Source organism: Labrus bergylta, chromosome 19, assembly GCF_963930695.1.
Source record: "Labrus bergylta chromosome 19, fLabBer1.1, whole genome shotgun sequence".
Lineage (NCBI taxonomy): Eukaryota > Metazoa > Chordata > Actinopteri > Labriformes > Labridae > Labrus > Labrus bergylta.
This window is the reverse complement of record NC_089213.1, coordinates 13,838,470-13,854,697: the sequence shown is the minus strand read 5'-3', so window position 1 is coordinate 13,854,697 and position 16,228 is coordinate 13,838,470. Positions and strand designations below refer to the sequence as shown.

General features: G+C 42.0%; 2 protein-coding genes across 2 annotated transcripts in view; both read right to left on the bottom strand.

Annotated features, from left to right (window-relative positions):
• trim71 (tripartite motif containing 71, E3 ubiquitin protein ligase) overlaps nucleotides 1-2,754 on the bottom strand; it is a 33,276-nt gene extending 30,522 nt beyond the window's left edge. Inside the window, exon 1 of the mRNA XM_020643129.3 lies at nucleotides 870-2,754. Coding sequence (XP_020498785.1) covers nucleotides 870-1,604 — 735 coding nt within the window. The 5' untranslated portion in view covers nucleotides 1,605-2,754. The remainder of the gene's footprint in view (nucleotides 1-869) is intronic.
• Nucleotides 2,755-5,211: 2,457 nt separating this feature from the next.
• On the bottom strand, nucleotides 5,212-14,198 carry topaz1 (testis and ovary specific TOPAZ 1). Its single transcript, XM_065948241.1, has 18 exons — nucleotides 12,245-14,198; nucleotides 12,111-12,160; nucleotides 11,874-11,974; nucleotides 11,244-11,447; nucleotides 11,018-11,076; nucleotides 10,325-10,411; nucleotides 10,017-10,074; nucleotides 9,774-9,925; nucleotides 9,503-9,595; nucleotides 9,100-9,212; nucleotides 8,948-9,011; nucleotides 8,667-8,838; nucleotides 8,462-8,562; nucleotides 8,197-8,362; nucleotides 7,379-7,531; nucleotides 6,543-6,746; nucleotides 6,258-6,444; nucleotides 5,212-6,182 (listed from the first exon to the last, which is right to left on the bottom strand). The coding sequence occupies exons 4-18, from the start codon at nucleotides 11,326-11,328 to the stop codon at nucleotides 5,984-5,986; spliced, it is 1,893 nt and encodes a 630-aa protein (XP_065804313.1). The 5' UTR covers nucleotides 11,329-11,447; nucleotides 11,874-11,974; nucleotides 12,111-12,160; nucleotides 12,245-14,198; the 3' UTR covers nucleotides 5,212-5,983.
• Between the last annotated feature and the right edge of the window lie 2,030 nt (nucleotides 14,199-16,228).

The window sequence follows — 16,228 nt, the reverse complement described above, 5'->3', positions numbered from 1 at the left end:
TACCCTGACCACACACAGAAGCCTCAAATGGCCAAAGCGTTTGATAAGAACTTAAATTGTAAATTGTTTTCTCAAATTATGCTCTCCTGGCATTACAGTGTGCTCTCCAACAGCAGGGGAGCCTCTCTCTCCAAGCCCATAACAGAAACCAGAAGTGGTACAAAAAGGACATTCCAAGAACCCTTACAAACGCTATTTGGTATTCTTTCTGACCATATGACTACACCAAGAAAAAGCTGGTTTCCTGTTTAACAGCCCTTTGTAGTTTACTTTCGCCCAGATCACATGATCCTTAAAATAGAAAGAACTTCAGGCCGTGGGTTTTCTGCTTGTCTTTCCCATTATGAGAAAAAGCTAGATATCCACAATATGTCCATGGATAGAACTTCTATCAGTAATAGAAACATGTGTGCAGTTACTCCAGGGGCCTCTCTCTGCCCTGAATGGATGGTGTGGTACAGATTAACCAGACTCTGCATGTGTCTATGCTTATGTGTGTGTGTGCAGCCTCAGTGTGTATGTGTGTGTGCATAAATCCAGCTCAGTACACGTGCCTTTTTGTCTCTAGGGAACTAGGTGAAGAGCCACTTGGCTCCCTTTGAACCTAAGGCCATATGGCCCCCAGTATGGCTATACGCTACACACATAATGCTATTACAGCGTAGGATAGTGTGTGAACACCACCAGGACCAGTAGGGCATGTTTAGATGCCAAGACATCCTGAAATTTGTAAGACATCTCAGTGTGTGTCATGCCTTTCATTCCACATTCCATTCTCCAATGTGGTATTCATATTAGTCAACATGTGCAGCCCAACCTCTGTCTTTTCCATGTTTGAGTGTACATAATGTATTCTCATATGAACTCACCTCATTGTCATGGTGTTGACAGAAGCTCATGTGGTCCTGGAACAGAGACAGCAGGGCAAAGTTGTTTTGCAGGGACTGAGCAAGTGACACCGGCACCCCCGGCTGACCAGTGTTGCTGTTGGCATTGATGCGGCCAAGGTGGAGGTTGTCTCCGAGGCGCTCTATGAAGTGGTCCTTAGTCAGACGCACCCTTTGGTGTGCCCGCACACAGTTATCACACAGATACTCTTGGCAGTCAATACAGTGAGATGAGGCAGGATTCTCCTCATCGCAGGAGCTGCACTGAGGCTCCCCAAGGTTGTGCGAGTGAAGCAGGCCTCCATGGGGGAGATGGAAGCTTGAGGAGCCTCCACCCAAACCTCCCCGATGATGGTGACCGTTTTTGTTCAGAATCTGCTCTTCAGAGCTCACCACCACATCCAGCAGGTTGCTGAACAGAAAGTTGGATGAAGGCAGGGAGTCCACCCCAGACTCAGAGATAGAAACCTTCTGGTCACAGGTGGGGCACCTAAGCTTCAGAGGATCCCCAGGACTCCGCTGGCCCTCCAGGCACTGCCTGCAAAAGGCATGGAGGCAGGGCAGGACGTGGAGCCTCCTGGTGGTCTGGCTGGAGGAGCAAGAGGTATGTGAGGAAGATGAGGAGGTAGAGGAGCTCGAGGAAATAGGAGCAGAGGAGCCACACAGCTCCTTGCAGAGAGGGCACGTCTGCAGGTCCGAGTCTGGAAACGAAGCCATCTGCAGCCTTAGATCACAACTTGTGCAGCAATGAGATTGAGGTATTTATTTGCGGACACATTGGCCCGTTATGTATTGTAGAAAATAAAGTTGTACTGAGGTAGATTCATGAGGTAATAAAGTCAGTTTAACAGTAAAACGGTGCTCATTGACTTACAGATTATTATCTGTATTAAACAGCCTATATCGGACCTAATGGAATACAAGGAGGTAGCCAGGTCTTCAAATTGTAAAAAAAATAATCTGAGGTAACAACAAGAAAAATAGCCCTACTTAAGTCTGTAAAGATCATATCAGTCTAGTTCAATTGGGTAAGGCGTTTTGTGGGGGAAGCTCCCGCGTCATTCTTTCAAATAAGACCAACGAGATAATACAGGACGATGTTGGCGCATCTGTGGAGACAAAAAAAAGGAGTCCAAAGGTGCGATCTGTGGGTTTACAGAATAAACCCCACACTGGAGTGACACAGTGTTGGCGTCGTGATACAGGGGGCTCCGTCTCTCCTCCCCCACCGTTTCGGCAACATGACTACTTTGCTCTGCGCAACAATACTGCAGCCACTCGAGGAGTAATTACACTCACACACAAAAAAAACAAAAAACAAAGTTCTGCTCCTTTCTTTGCGCCTTGTTTTGCCGTTATGAAGTCTTCTTTAGTCCACCATCGGGGTCAGTTCAGACGGCGTCGGGGGACGCCAATGGTCGGTTGTTAGTCGCTGCGCGAGCCTCGGACAGCGAGACCGTAAATTATTCATCAAAGCGAAGATCTCATAGTGAGCCTGGTGTCACCGGGGCATCAGAAACATCCAACCAGAGTCTCTGGAAGGGACAATCTTTCAAACTGTACATTTATTTAAAAAAAAAAAGCCTTAGTCCACCTTCCAGCGCTCCTTCCCCCTGTGAGTCTCTCGGTCGGTCTCCCTCTGTGGATCTCTACGTGGAGGAATGCGCAGGATTTTTTTCCCCCGGCAGCGTGAAATACGATGCTCCTACAACCGCGAAGAACTTGGTCTAACGACCGTAGAGGTCTTTCCTCACTTTCCTCACTTCGTTGTGGTTTTTGTTGTTTACTTTCGGTCGAATTAACATGAACACAAACACAAGGTGAGCGCTCAAGAGGGCGCGTGTTGCACAAGCCTGCAGCTCCTCGAGCCGCTCTTATCCGACTGAGAAAAAATGGACCCACTTCCGCCCCAGTGAGGAGAGAGGGGTGTGCGCCGAACGCTCGCTCCCGTACAGTCTATGCGCGTTCCCGTCTTACAGTCTATGGTTCCCGTACAGTCTATGCGCGTTCCCGATAGAAATGAGTTAGCGCGCTTGTTACAGACAATAATAATAATAATAATAATAATAATAATACATTTAATTTGTAACGCACTTTACATTTTTGAAAAAAAAATCTCAAAGTGCTACAGGAAGAAAAATAAAATAGAAATAAAAACAAATTTAATCAACTAACGAAATTAAAAGCACAAATAGAAGGCTTTGTTAAAAAGGTGGGTTTTTAGGGCTCTTTTAAAAGCGTCAGCAGACTTGATATAGGATGAAACGGTAAAAAGCCAGTGTAATGTAGGCAGGCCTATGTAATACGATTTAGCCTACTTAAACTGAACTAAACTGAACGTCACTCATCAAGTGAGCTGAAGTTAAATGCTAAATGAACTAACTGGACAATGACAACATTCAATATTTCGAAGTTTGTGTCTAAGCGAAAGATGCATAGGCCTGTTTCTCTTACACACCTATCCAGGTGAGGAATGAGATCATTAGACTGACCAATTAGCACTAACAGATAAGACATTTAATTATTTGTATTTTAACTTTTTCAAATGTAGAATAAACTGTGACTGATATGTAAGCTTGCAGGGGCAAACAACCATAATCATATTAATCATTCATATTGTGAGTTTTATTCATGCAAAAAAAAAACTTTCAAAAGCCATGATAAGCCTATTAGCCGACTGACCAAATTAATTCAAATCATAACATGACAAAGAAGGGACATTTCCTCACTTTTGAGAAGCACAAAAAACCAGTGGATGTGGGGATTCTGCTTTTAAAATGACTTTGGTGTGAGTTGTTGGATTCAGAAAGCTGCTTGGTTGGTTACTCAGTAGAAGTGACTGAGACATAAAGGAGACCACAATTTACAGCAATTTATCAATTGCTTCTCAAAGCAACAACGGATAAAAGGCTGAATAGTTTACAAATTTGCCAGAGGATATGTTGATATGTCAAAGCCATAGAGCCTTTTCCTCCAGGGAAATATCCCTGATGAATGAATGAAATGAAATGAATCAGTATGCTTTACTCCAGCCCTCAGCAACTGGCGAGTCCATAAGGCGCTGGCTGCATAATCACTGTGTAAAGTTATTTTCTTTTTTTTGGCATATGAAGAAGAATTAATTCTTTCATGACACAGGCAACATCTACCCTGGAGGGGGTAAGCAAGCAAAAAAAGTTATGTAAAACACAAGCAACTCTGTGTTAGGATGCTCCCTTTAATGACACACACAAAGGTGCCCGTTTCTCAATAATGTTGTTTTCCATCATCCAACTCAACTGCAATAAACTGTAATCCCCTCATTTAGCATTTATAAACGCCTTAGAATTATTTCCCTATTGTTTTGCACCAAATATACTATAGATATGCAAAGAATCATAGTAATATCTCAACTGGCCCTTTACAATTGTCTTTTTGTAACCTAGGTTGATGTTCTCAGAAATATGTATTATTGTATCCACTCCATATAAAGCAAAATCTCAAATATATACCAGTGATTGAAACCACAGACTTCAACAACTGTTGAAACATATTGGAAAGGTACCATCCAGGTAAGCTGCAGTCATCTAAACAGAGGTCTGTTCTACTTCGCTTTCACCACCTTACTTGTTTTAATGTTGTTTATTTTTTTATTTTTTTTACAATTTCTATATATCCTGTTTTTATTGCAATTGCATCACTATTCATCTTACTTGAGTCCATTTGAACTTTTGTGATGATCTGTTGGTTTGGTAACCTCAGCATCATTAACAAAAAAAGGATGGGAAATATAGTTCAACTTTGCCGGCATTGACTTAAATGACCTTAGCTATATTTTTCAAATAAGAGCCACTCAGAAGGCAAAGGCCATCCTGGAAGACCCTCAGCACCGTCTGAATGCAGAGTTTAGTTTAAACTTATGCCGACTAGAGAGGATGTTCACTGATGTTAGGAAGGCCAAATCAAACAGGTTTGTCCCATCAGCAGTTAAATATTGTTGCTGGTACACTTACACTATGGACTGTTGGTCTTTGTGTCCATTATCTCATGATATCCATGGTAGTTCTATTTTATATGTTTGTATTTCTACTGTTTTTTTTTTAATTGTGTATAGCTTGTATGGACCTCTGTTGCAAACCACATCCCCCCTTTGGGACAATTAAGATGTTCCAATCCAATACCTCCCCCTGGTGGATCAATAGCTATTCTACACATCAAAGGTATTTGATGTCTCTCCTCCCCACTGCCCAAAAAAACCTTGGATTGGTAATGAATGTAGGTTTTGTAAAAAAAAAAAATGGTAGAGATGCTCATGATGCGTAATTGAACACCAAACCAATTTTTATTGAAGTACAGCTCTCTACTATTGGGGGGGGGAGACCGTTTTGAAAGGAGACAATTAATCCCAAAATTAGAAATGAACATTAGTTTATGGTAATAGTCTGATGATATTTATAGAAGAAACAATACAGAGTCAAACTTCTTGGAGCAGAACAACTTTTTTGGTTTATGTAAAACTACATACAAATGAAATGTAAATGGCAGCTCTAGAACAAGCAACAATGGAGGTTCTGACAGTCTAGTACAATACAGCAACATAATACTGTCAAAGACTAAACACCATTTTAAATATCACACTCATGTTATTTACATTTATGTTATAAACCAAAAATACTAACCTGATATTAGTTATTATGCTGGGCTCTTTTCCTCAATAGAAGTGTTATTTTTTTTCAAATACTAAATCACAAAAACATTGAGTTACATTAATCAAAGACAAATCACCTTCATGAAGTCCCCAGGAAACAAGGAATAAACAAAAGCAACCCTTCAACATATTATAAAAACAAACAGGAACAAAAATAAGTTATTAGCTTGGTGTAAAGTTCTGGCGTCAGTCACTGGGATTGGTCGGAATGTCTGATTCTTAATCAAATTGAAATATGAGTTTTAGTGTAACAAATATACAGCCAACAGAAATACACATGCATTGGTTTTCCTGATTTCATCCATTTTTTCCCCCCCGAAGAGTCAACGTTGTCTCTGGAAATAGAAGTTTCAATGGAATGGAAGGTGAAGTACTTGAGGGACTAAAGGGGCTTGGTTCAGCGCTTCGTTCAGTGCGTCCACACCTCATGGGCCCACAAATGATTCTGACGGAGCCAAGCTCGAGCAGAGGCAATATCGAGGGTGAAAACTTGCTCCTGTGAAGAGTTCACAGCTGTGTAGAGAACATCGAGTTTGGGATGAGGGATGCAAGCTGCAGAGAGAAGGCGACTGCTAGCGGCGAGGTACTCGCTCTCACAGCTTTGAGTCCTAGAAACGGAAACGGAACCGTCACGTAACAAATTCATCACGTAACACAACCGAAAAGCTCAACCACAAACTCACCTTTTGAGAGTGATGCTGAGACAGGAGGTGGTGTTCTCTGGCAGGTGGAGGAGGTCAGTTGTATTGACAGTGATGAACATCTCAAAGGAGAGAGCCAGCTCCACCTCCCCGAGTCGGCAGGGTACGTTCAGTGACATGAAACCAGGAGGAGCCGACACACCTGGGTAGTACCCCACACTGAGAGAGTCTGATAAAGATGAATCAAATTAGCTCAATTCAAAGTTTCTTAGCCATTCATTTGTTCAATCTCTATTTAATATGGGGGCAATAGAAACTGACACTTACGTCTGAAGACTTCTCGTGCACGCAGCCAGAGGTTCTGCTTGCCTAGTTTGTGTAAAAGTTTCTGTAGCATAGTTTGATCCACTGCCAGGTTTTTAGAGCACATGAAGTCGACCGTATCTGAAGCTACGGGAAGTGTCTGTCTGTCCAAGCACACTTGCAGGTGAGAGTTAAACAGAGGAGCATACATGGAGATATCGACCAAGTCTGAGGAAAACATAACAACCATTACTTCAGTGAGACTGAGATATGAACAGTGACACATGCAGTGAAACATCCTGCCTTGTTGTTTTCTTAAATCAGTTTAACAAAGTCATTCAATAATGATCAAAAGAAAGCTTTAAGGACATATTTCTTCAAAGCGAGTCTATTTGCATGTTGTTGTTTTGAGTGGCATCCAGACGGAAAACATTTCTTATCCTGCATCTTTTTTTTTTTTTTTGCACCAATCTGAGCCGTGTTCTACAACATTTAATAATAATTATCAAGTTTTGTTTCCTCTTTTGTCTCTCCCTCTTAAAAAATGCATTAATTAAAAGTACTTTTACAAACAGTAAAACCTCTTGTTTTTCTGCACTTTTTGTCCAACAGCTGTATACAGGTAACCTATGTAGTCTATAAATAGTGTGGTATGACATTATGATTTTCTCTCTTTTTCTTCTACTTTCGTTTAGTTTGTTTATCCACTTGTTTGAATGGCCGAGGCACGATTGTCCGCTAGTGCATTGATCTTAGATGGCCATCAAACATGGATAAATACATTTAAAAATACTTTACATAAAGTTTGCAAAACAAGAATTTGGAACAACAGAGGAAGGAAAATAATTTCCTGTTCTCACTGTTTGACTCTTTCAGTCCTGGGAGATTACTGAGGACATCCAGCGAGTCTCTGTGAGAAGACTTTTCAGCCAGACGCATCAACACACGAGTCCTGCTCTCCAGATCAGCAGGCTCACACGGCCACGCAGATGAACTCACAAACCATTTGTTTTCTGAATAACAGAAGAAAAAATGTTGTAATTGAAAAGCTAACACAATTTGCAAAAGCACAATTTGTCAAACAGATTTCTGAAGTTTCAGCCACATACTGTACACAAAAAAACTAGAGCCCGACCGATTAATTGGCCAACCAATAATAATTGGCCGATATCGTCATATCACGTCTCTTTCAAAATCGTCTTATTTTATCTCCAATATCAGTACATTTATTCACCAGTCAAATAGCATTTCATTTGAGTAACATTGTATTACACTATCAGTTGTCTTTCTGGCTGTCACCAGCAGAGTGCGCTATATGGATTATCATCACACTAAAGTATCAAGTCGTGATGAACATCCTGTAAAGTGACAATCTTGTCTTCATTTATATATTTATATGTATATTGGTATCTTATTTTTGCCTCCCTAATATTGGTACAGAGCTGTTTACTATTCATCGATTTAATCATCACTTAATTAAGCAAGTTAAAAAGCAACCCCATTTTAAATCTGTTAAGTGGTCATTCAAATCTTTAGCCACATACATTTTATGTAAACATTTACACTTAAAAGCTTGAGATAATGTATTTTTCCATGAGGCATTACAATGAAGTTGTAAGCCTGTGTAGACGATCACTTCTGCTCATCGTGGCTACTTGTATGGGCAGCAGCTGTTTACCTCTCAGTGTGTTTAGAGCTCCCTCCACGCTTCCACTCAGCAGGTAGAGCTCAGTAGCCACAGTGACCAGGAAGCAGCGAGATGTTGCATCTTCATTCCCAAACAATCCCTTCAGGTTGGAGTAGTTTACTTTGCAATTTGACAGCACCTCCACCACCCTGCGACCCTACATGACCACACACACATGCACACTGGCAGGTCATGACAAAGACCAGATGGAAAAAAGCAGACAGGACTGTGACACACACAAAGGTAGTTTCTTCACCTTGGCCCACTGATGTGTTTTGTGGTATCTTAACATGAGAGAGACTCCAATTCTGCCCAAAAAACTCCTGTTCAGGCCTTCCTCCTCTTCATTCTGACAAACTAAAGAAAATGAAATCAGATGTGGTCATTGTGGATTTCTATTAGGGAGATTAGTTGTTCACTTCATCCACGTTTTGGAAACAAATGCAAAAAATAACTTTTACCAGTCTCAGCAAATGCAGCAAAGGGCAGTGACAGCTTGTCTTTGCTCTCAGACAGCAGCGCTATAGTTATGCGCCCACTGATTCGCTCCACTTGGTTGGGGCGCTGGCTGGATTGGCAGATGGACCTGAAAACCTCCCCCATCCGCCTCCAGTCCTCTTGCTTGGCACAAAGCTGACAGACAGAAATCATGGAGAGAGGCCTCAATACAATGCAAGATTCACACAAAATCATGACATCCTTCGATACAGTCGACAAGAGAAATCTACTGAAAAGAAATAACCTCTATTTCCACGATAGAATGGGCCCAATTCAAGTACTCTGGAAAGGGGGCACTGGTGGATAGTCTTGAATCACAAACACAAAGACAGTCAGAAGCTTACGTTTTTTTTAACAAAATCAAAACACACAATCAAGAAAAAAAACTCCACTCACTTGTGGGTGCCACTGCCAGACCCTGAAACATGAGAGTTTGTTTGCTGGAACTCTGGAGTGTGTTTTACACAGTCCAGGCAGTCCAAATTCAGCACCAGGCCTGCACTCGCCAACTATCAACATACAAAAAGGCACAATTAATCAAATACACATACAAAACTAAGATCCCACTAATTTTTCTTTCAACTTTTGACTTTGATGAGAAAAGCATTCTCTTCACATTCACAATTTCACATGATAGCAGAATAATTGCAAGACTCCTCTCTCAAACATTGGAGCATTTTATTAGCAGAAAGAGGTGGGTACGATGCTTGCAGTTTTTATTAACACTCTAGCCCTTCCAAAGATTTTTTCATATTCGTGTAACAAAGATCCCACTTCTTGTAAAGAAAAGTGTGTATACCTTAAGTGTGAGTTGCATGAGTTCAGGCAAAAGACCAATGAGACTCTTTTCTCTCACGTAGTTGAAGAGGGCCAACAGGAACTCATGTCCAGGCTGAAAGAGAGAAACAGCAACCAAATTCGACATGACTTTTGAAGAGCAAAGTGGTTATTGATCATTTGAAAATAACACTGACGTGCTTATCACACCATACTTAATACATCACAACCTGCACTCTACTGGAATGAGTACTGCAGCATGACATTCATAATAAAAAAGATGGCACACTGACCACTATCTTGTGGGCCAAGCTGATGCTGAGGACTGAGAAGATGTCAGACACCATGCCAGCTTTGAGCAGAGCCCAGAGGAGTGATAACAGCACTGGCTTAGAAAAATACACTCCTGGTGGGTTGTTCTGGTAGTAGCCTGTGAACACAGCTCCTGCATACAAAAGATACAGACGATCCCCAATGAACACTACATAAACTGTGTCCATTTGGGTTTATTATGTAGGATAAAATTGAAAATGTACCTGCTCTTTGAAGGCAAATTGGATTTTTGGTGAACCGTATCACAGTTTCAATGCAAAACTGAAAGTGAGAGAAAAATGTGTAGTGACTCCACAATTCTGAAATAGTGTATTTACAACTAAGGCACAGGAGAGGGTGATGTTGCCTCTTGTCTTCAACACCCATCAGAAGCTTAAGACTTTTCCGTCAACTGCTTTCCACATTGGTTCTGTAGTTCAATATCTACTTAGTTTGAATTATAAAGGAAAAGTGTGCATGGCATATCTCTCCATTACTCCAGTATATTTGTGGTTAGGTGTGTTGCTGGTACCTTTTCATCCCCATCCACAGGTACATGCAGGAACCAACACATCTTGAACCTACAGCACAGCGACTCACTGAAGTATTGCCTGCAGTACTGAGGGTGTAGAGGAAATGGAAAACCCAATTAAAAACACATCAGGAGACTTTGTGCCATGTTTTCCTCAATCTGAGTTCTTTCTAACATTTCCCCAGGTTCTTATATTCTGCCTCTCAACAAACATACAAACTGACTAATATATCTCGATGAAAAGACATTGAGCATATAAAGAAGGCTTGTAACAGTTTCAAAACTAATTTCTGGATTTTCAAAGAAATTTAAAAAACACTCCAGATATTAATTCTTCTTCTGAAGTAACTTGTTAATATAGTCACATGAAGAACACAAATACCAACTACCATTTCAAGCACATTATTGCAGAATTATTATTTGATAATTTTCCCATAATAATTTCCATTACCCCCCATTTTCCTTCAGAGCTTTCTTAAAGTTAGAGATATTCCATTCATTTCCTTTTGCACTTGTTGAGCTCACACTTCAAAATAAACACCAATGTAGGAAATACCACACGGAACACAAGTTTGATGAAGCAATGATTGAATTTGAAATAAATAGAAAAATATTTTTAGCGTATGTTAAGGTCAATTGACATGTTGTAGGGAGACAGGTTGTTTTTTTTGTTTTTTTAAAAGGAGTACATACAGAATTAGACTGCTGGCGCCTTAACTCTACCACGTTTGCTGGGTTTGTGTTCCTTGGCCCTGTGTAGAGAGAAGATATAAACAGCCATACACAACAGTTGAAGGTTTTACTCTTAACAGGAGAATCTATGCTGCACATTTACTTTGGCATTGAATTCCCAAAATTTGGAATTGAAACCGCTCAAATTTCAGCCTATTCCTATGCCGTTTTTTTATTTTCTAATCACCATTTTTTATGGTCTTCAGAGTAGGGACTTGATTATGCTGTGAGGTCACAGTCTTGAGGGGGGGTGTGATCCTGCAAAAAGACATAAATACATTGACTATGAAAACATAAACAGACTGACTCAGCTTAAAAAATTTCAAGATGGGACTTAAAGCTACCTTTCCAGGCCTCCGTTTACATGATTGTTGTTGGCATCATACTGATCCTGTCCAACACAAGAAACAGATTTAAGGTTGGAAAGATGAGTTTGACCCAGGTTATGTCCCATCATAATCAGGACCCTTACTTCATTTGTGACATTCAATCTGTATGAGGAAGAGAGATGTTACTATAGTACAGTGTATGTTTTTTTTTTTTTAAATTGGATTTAGCCGAGACTAACTTCCTTGAAACCTTAAAATGTACCCCACAAATCTTGGTTATTTGTTTGGCAGGACTTTTATTTATGCAGTATGCTTCCCCCCTTTTTTCTCCCTGGAGTTTATGAGCAAGTGATGAAACTCAAGAGTGACCCTGACAATGTTGGGTTTATCCTGCATTGCAAGTTGTTATGCGGTTATAATGTCTGATGTCATGCTGCAAACGTGGTCCTGCTCCACTACATGACACCACCTGAAACACACTAAGTTACCCAGGTTTTGGTATGCTTTTCTTGGTCAGTCCATGAGCTGCTTTGCTTTGTGGTGGGGTTGCCGTTACTCTGAGGTCTCCATGACCTGCTGCTGCTCTCATCTTTAAAAGATAGACACAAAACAAAGATTAAAGAAATTACAGGTTTCTGACATTTAGCATCAGCGTGTGTCTGTAACTAGCATGCCACATAGTGTAATACATCGAAAAATAAAAAAAGGATTCTAACAGGCCATACCCATGTTATCAGGACTGTCACAATGAAAATCAATATTAACTGGAGTCAATCTGAAACACAAACATAATTGTATTTGTATTGGACTGCATCATTTTTATGCGACTGTTGATATGCTATAAGATATGATACTTCACCTTTTTCCTGAATTAATTGGCGCGCCGTCTTTCTTAGCGAACAGTGTTTTAACCACTTCAATAGGTCTGCTTTTGGAGGCTTTAATATCCCTGATGGGCCCCAGTTTCAGTATACTTCTCTGGGGCAAGTTTTCAAAGAGCTCTGGGTCGTCCTGGATCACATCAACAAGCAGAATGTCCTGTTCATAAGCTGTGAACTCGGTTAAAATGTCCTCAGAGGACATTTGATCCGTTTCACCACCTGCTGAGTTGCACGGACTTGACGCTTCTTCTCTGAATGAACATGGCCGCTCCTCATCACTGTAGGCTCCACCATCATCCTGATCGCTTGCCAGAGAATCCAGGCAACGCGTTGCCGTTATTTTAGTGTCTGAGTGAACTTTGTTAACCTGCTCGAAATCCTCCTCATAATCAGTTTCATTTTGGCTTTCTTCTTCTTCTTCATCGTCATCATTGTCTGAATCTTCATCGTTGCAGGGCGAAGACTGCAGTTCACTCCTTGCTGTATTCAGAGTTTTGAATACCCTTGAGACACCTTCAATACCTTTACTAACATGTTCAAGACCATCCTCTAAGTTTTCAGTTTTGTCATTGACAATGTGTGGACTGTTAAATTCAATTAACATTTTGTGTTTAATTGGTTCTTTGCTTATTTCCTCCTCCTCCTCCTCCTGGGAAAGTGGCTCTTCATCTGAAGAGTCTGAGCTTAAGCCTGGGAGAATACTTCTTGGCGAATGCCGTTTTGGTGACGTGACAGGAGAGAGCACTGGTGGGAGCATGAACTTTTTTATCGAGTCATTTTCTACACAGTTTTCTGTAGAGACGTTGTGCAAAGACCTCTCTTTCACGGGCGCGAGAGGATTATAGGGGCTTGTGTTATAAAAGGGCTCAAGTTTTGGTGGGAACCTGTCGGTAAGAAGTTCTCCATCACTATCTCGTTCCTCTTGAGGGAGGAGGGTGAGCGATAATTCAGGTGAAGGGAAGGATTCAGAAGTGTGACATGAAATCATTGGGGTGCGTTCACAGGTGGGGAGTGGCTTTGCAACAGATTTGATCGCACATGTGGGTGAAGGTGGCCCTGGTGATGTGCCGGCGGAATGAGCCTCAGCGAACTCAATTCTTGTGACTGTGTTCGGCAAGAACAATGAAGGCGGCAGGTTTGAGAGTCTGCTCAAACCACTAAGCGTGAACGGAGATGACATAGTGGTGGCAGTATCCCAGTTTATCAGGCCAAGTGATGTGGGGGAAGGGGTGGACATGGAGCTGTCAGTTTTAGGTCCACTGACCACTGAAGATGAGGGTGAGACTGCCCCATGCTGACTTGGAATGGATAGTGAAGCTGTATCTGAGGAAAGGCTGGCCTTTGATTCTTCAGCGTCCATTAAATGAGGCGCGAACTCCATGTCTCTTCTTTCTGAGGAGTATGAAGACATATCGCCTTGTGCTACCCCATTTCTCTCTGCTAAAAAGCATTTTCCATCATGCTCTTTCTTATTTTCATTGTGATGAGAAATGAGATGGGTCAGGCCATCAGTAGAAAGGTCTGCGGGCAGATGTGGAATCACATCATTGGTTCTCTTGCTTGATAAATCCGACTGATTTTGATTCACTGAAGAGAAACAGTTATCTTTAGTGAACGGATCGAAATACTCTGCATGGTGGGCTGTGGTCTCAGCGTGGGAAGTCAGAGTCCAGCTGCTCTTGGAGAAGGGCCAGGGCATGTACGTGCGTGTACATGAAGAGTGGATTTTTCTTGAATAGACCCTCACTCTTTGGCAAGTGAATGACTCTGGTTCATCGGTGTCCAACTCGGCGCTCGGAGAGAACGGATCAGTGGGACTCTCGGTTTCAGAGAACTGTTTCTCGTGGATACTGTTTACTGTCACATCTGGGCCAAAGGTGCAGCTGCTCGCAACACCTCTAACACGCTCTGAACCGGACTGGCTGTCATGAGACTCACAGGAGTGTGTTTTCTCTTGGATTTTAGAGTCACTTGTTATTGGGTTTTTGCAAATGATGCTTTCTAAATCTGGAGTGGATGGCAAAATCCCCTCCTCCCCACTGTCCCCGAGCTTTATTCTCTTGTCTCCGCAAAGCTCAGGTCCTCTGTGGGGATATTCTGGCCCAGGAACCCGCTCAATAGGTCTGTCCCTCATGCCGGCATCACATTTTTGGGCAATGTCATAAAGTGCAACCTTTGGATACGGGTCTATCCATATAATAATCTTCTGAGTAGCGTCAGGGTCTGGGTTTTTCGCTCCAAGCTTAAACTCAACTGTTGGCTGCTCTGGCCCTGGGCTACTTTTGTTTTGCTTTGGCTTACCCAGTGTCTTCCGCTGTGAGGAAGTATATTTACAGTCACCACAGAGACCACAACCAGAGGCTCTGACAGATCTTCTCAGAGCACCCTCTGAGTCCGTAGGTCCAGCTGGGCTTAGCTGCGTATTTCTAAAAGGGTCTGCAAATAGAAACAAAAACCTGTTCAATTGCGCACACATTTATGCGCACGGTGTCACCTGAAATGATTAAGTAGTTAAAGAATCTGTGATAGCATCATAGTAAATAGCATGGATTCCCACTCAAGTCGGCCCAAATTTGAAACCGTCTTATCCGATACACGGGGCAGCGACGCAGCGTAGATAAGATATTAAAGTCAGTACTTTCAAAAAAGGAGGAAAACATGTTACCACGACACAAATTTGCTAAATCAACCAGTAAACTCCTCAGCATTTACCTATGCTGGAAAAAAAAAAACACTTCAGGTAATAACCCATTTGCTTGGACTGTAAAAAAAAAAAATAGGTGTGAGTGTCTTCTTAATTCTAGCTTTGCTGAAACAGGTTTGTAAGAGCACATCCCTGAATGAGCCACAAGATAAATGAAGGTGAGGTGTAATCTTTATTGTAAGTGTTTTCATTCATAATAATTTGTAATAAAAAAAGAAAGAAAATGCCTTCATGTCATGCCAACAAATGTGTCTTCTACTATTTTAACTATTTATCCCTTAAAATAGGATTGAAGAAGAACCATATAGAGCTTGAGTACACTACACTCATGGAAATATAGACCCCTCCCCCCCCCCCAGTCAGCACCTTGTTTCATTCAGTGCAACAAAACATTATGGTGTACAAAAGTCCTATCAAAGTGGTTGGTACTAAATAATAATCGTATGACACCCCCAATCCCAAACAAGTTACTGTCAGAAAACATCCCACAGTCTGATGAAGTTAGCAGCAAGCCGCGCTGCTAGCTTAGCCGTGCCACGTTCTGATAAAAGCAGAAGAAAAAAAAAAGTTACAAGTGAAAGTGAAAGATGGATTTCACTTCAGTAACAGACGCACTTTCGATACACGATAACCAACCAAGCTTAGCTGAACAACACTGCGAAAATTGCACCTTACTTGGCAGTTCAGTGGGTCTCCGCAGTGCTCGTGTGTGTCCTGCAGCAGGCTGACGGTCAAACCCGGAAGAAGACCGGGCCTTCACTCCGCTCTGAACCTCTCCATGCGCGTCCTCCTCACCAACATGTGCCACTTGCGCTTTGCGTTTACTCGCCCGCCTTGGTTTACGCCTGCCAGACGGTTTCCCAAAACTTGACCCCGGGTCTGGTGATCGAGGGGTCTCGGGAGCCTTATTTTTGGCGAAGGTGGCGCAATTCAACTCGGTTTCATTTGCCATTTTGGAGATTTTGCTCCTCGGCTTAAGGGCGCAGCGGCGCTCGACCTCTGGGCGTTTCGTCAGCGCATCGTCTGCTGCAGTGCAGAAGCACCAAGTGAACCTCAACCTGAGGTCGCACAGATCCCTGAGGCTGTTCAACTTGCCCTTGCTCCGTGTGTTTGGTCTACTGTGTTGATACTTGCCTCTGGTGCGCCGTCCCTCTTTTGCACACACCATACTATCTGTTCCTGCACCTGGCTTTAAATTGTATCTACTTTTCGCACCTAAGTAATACTCATCCGGCTCTGCCCTGTCTGTTAAAATTGC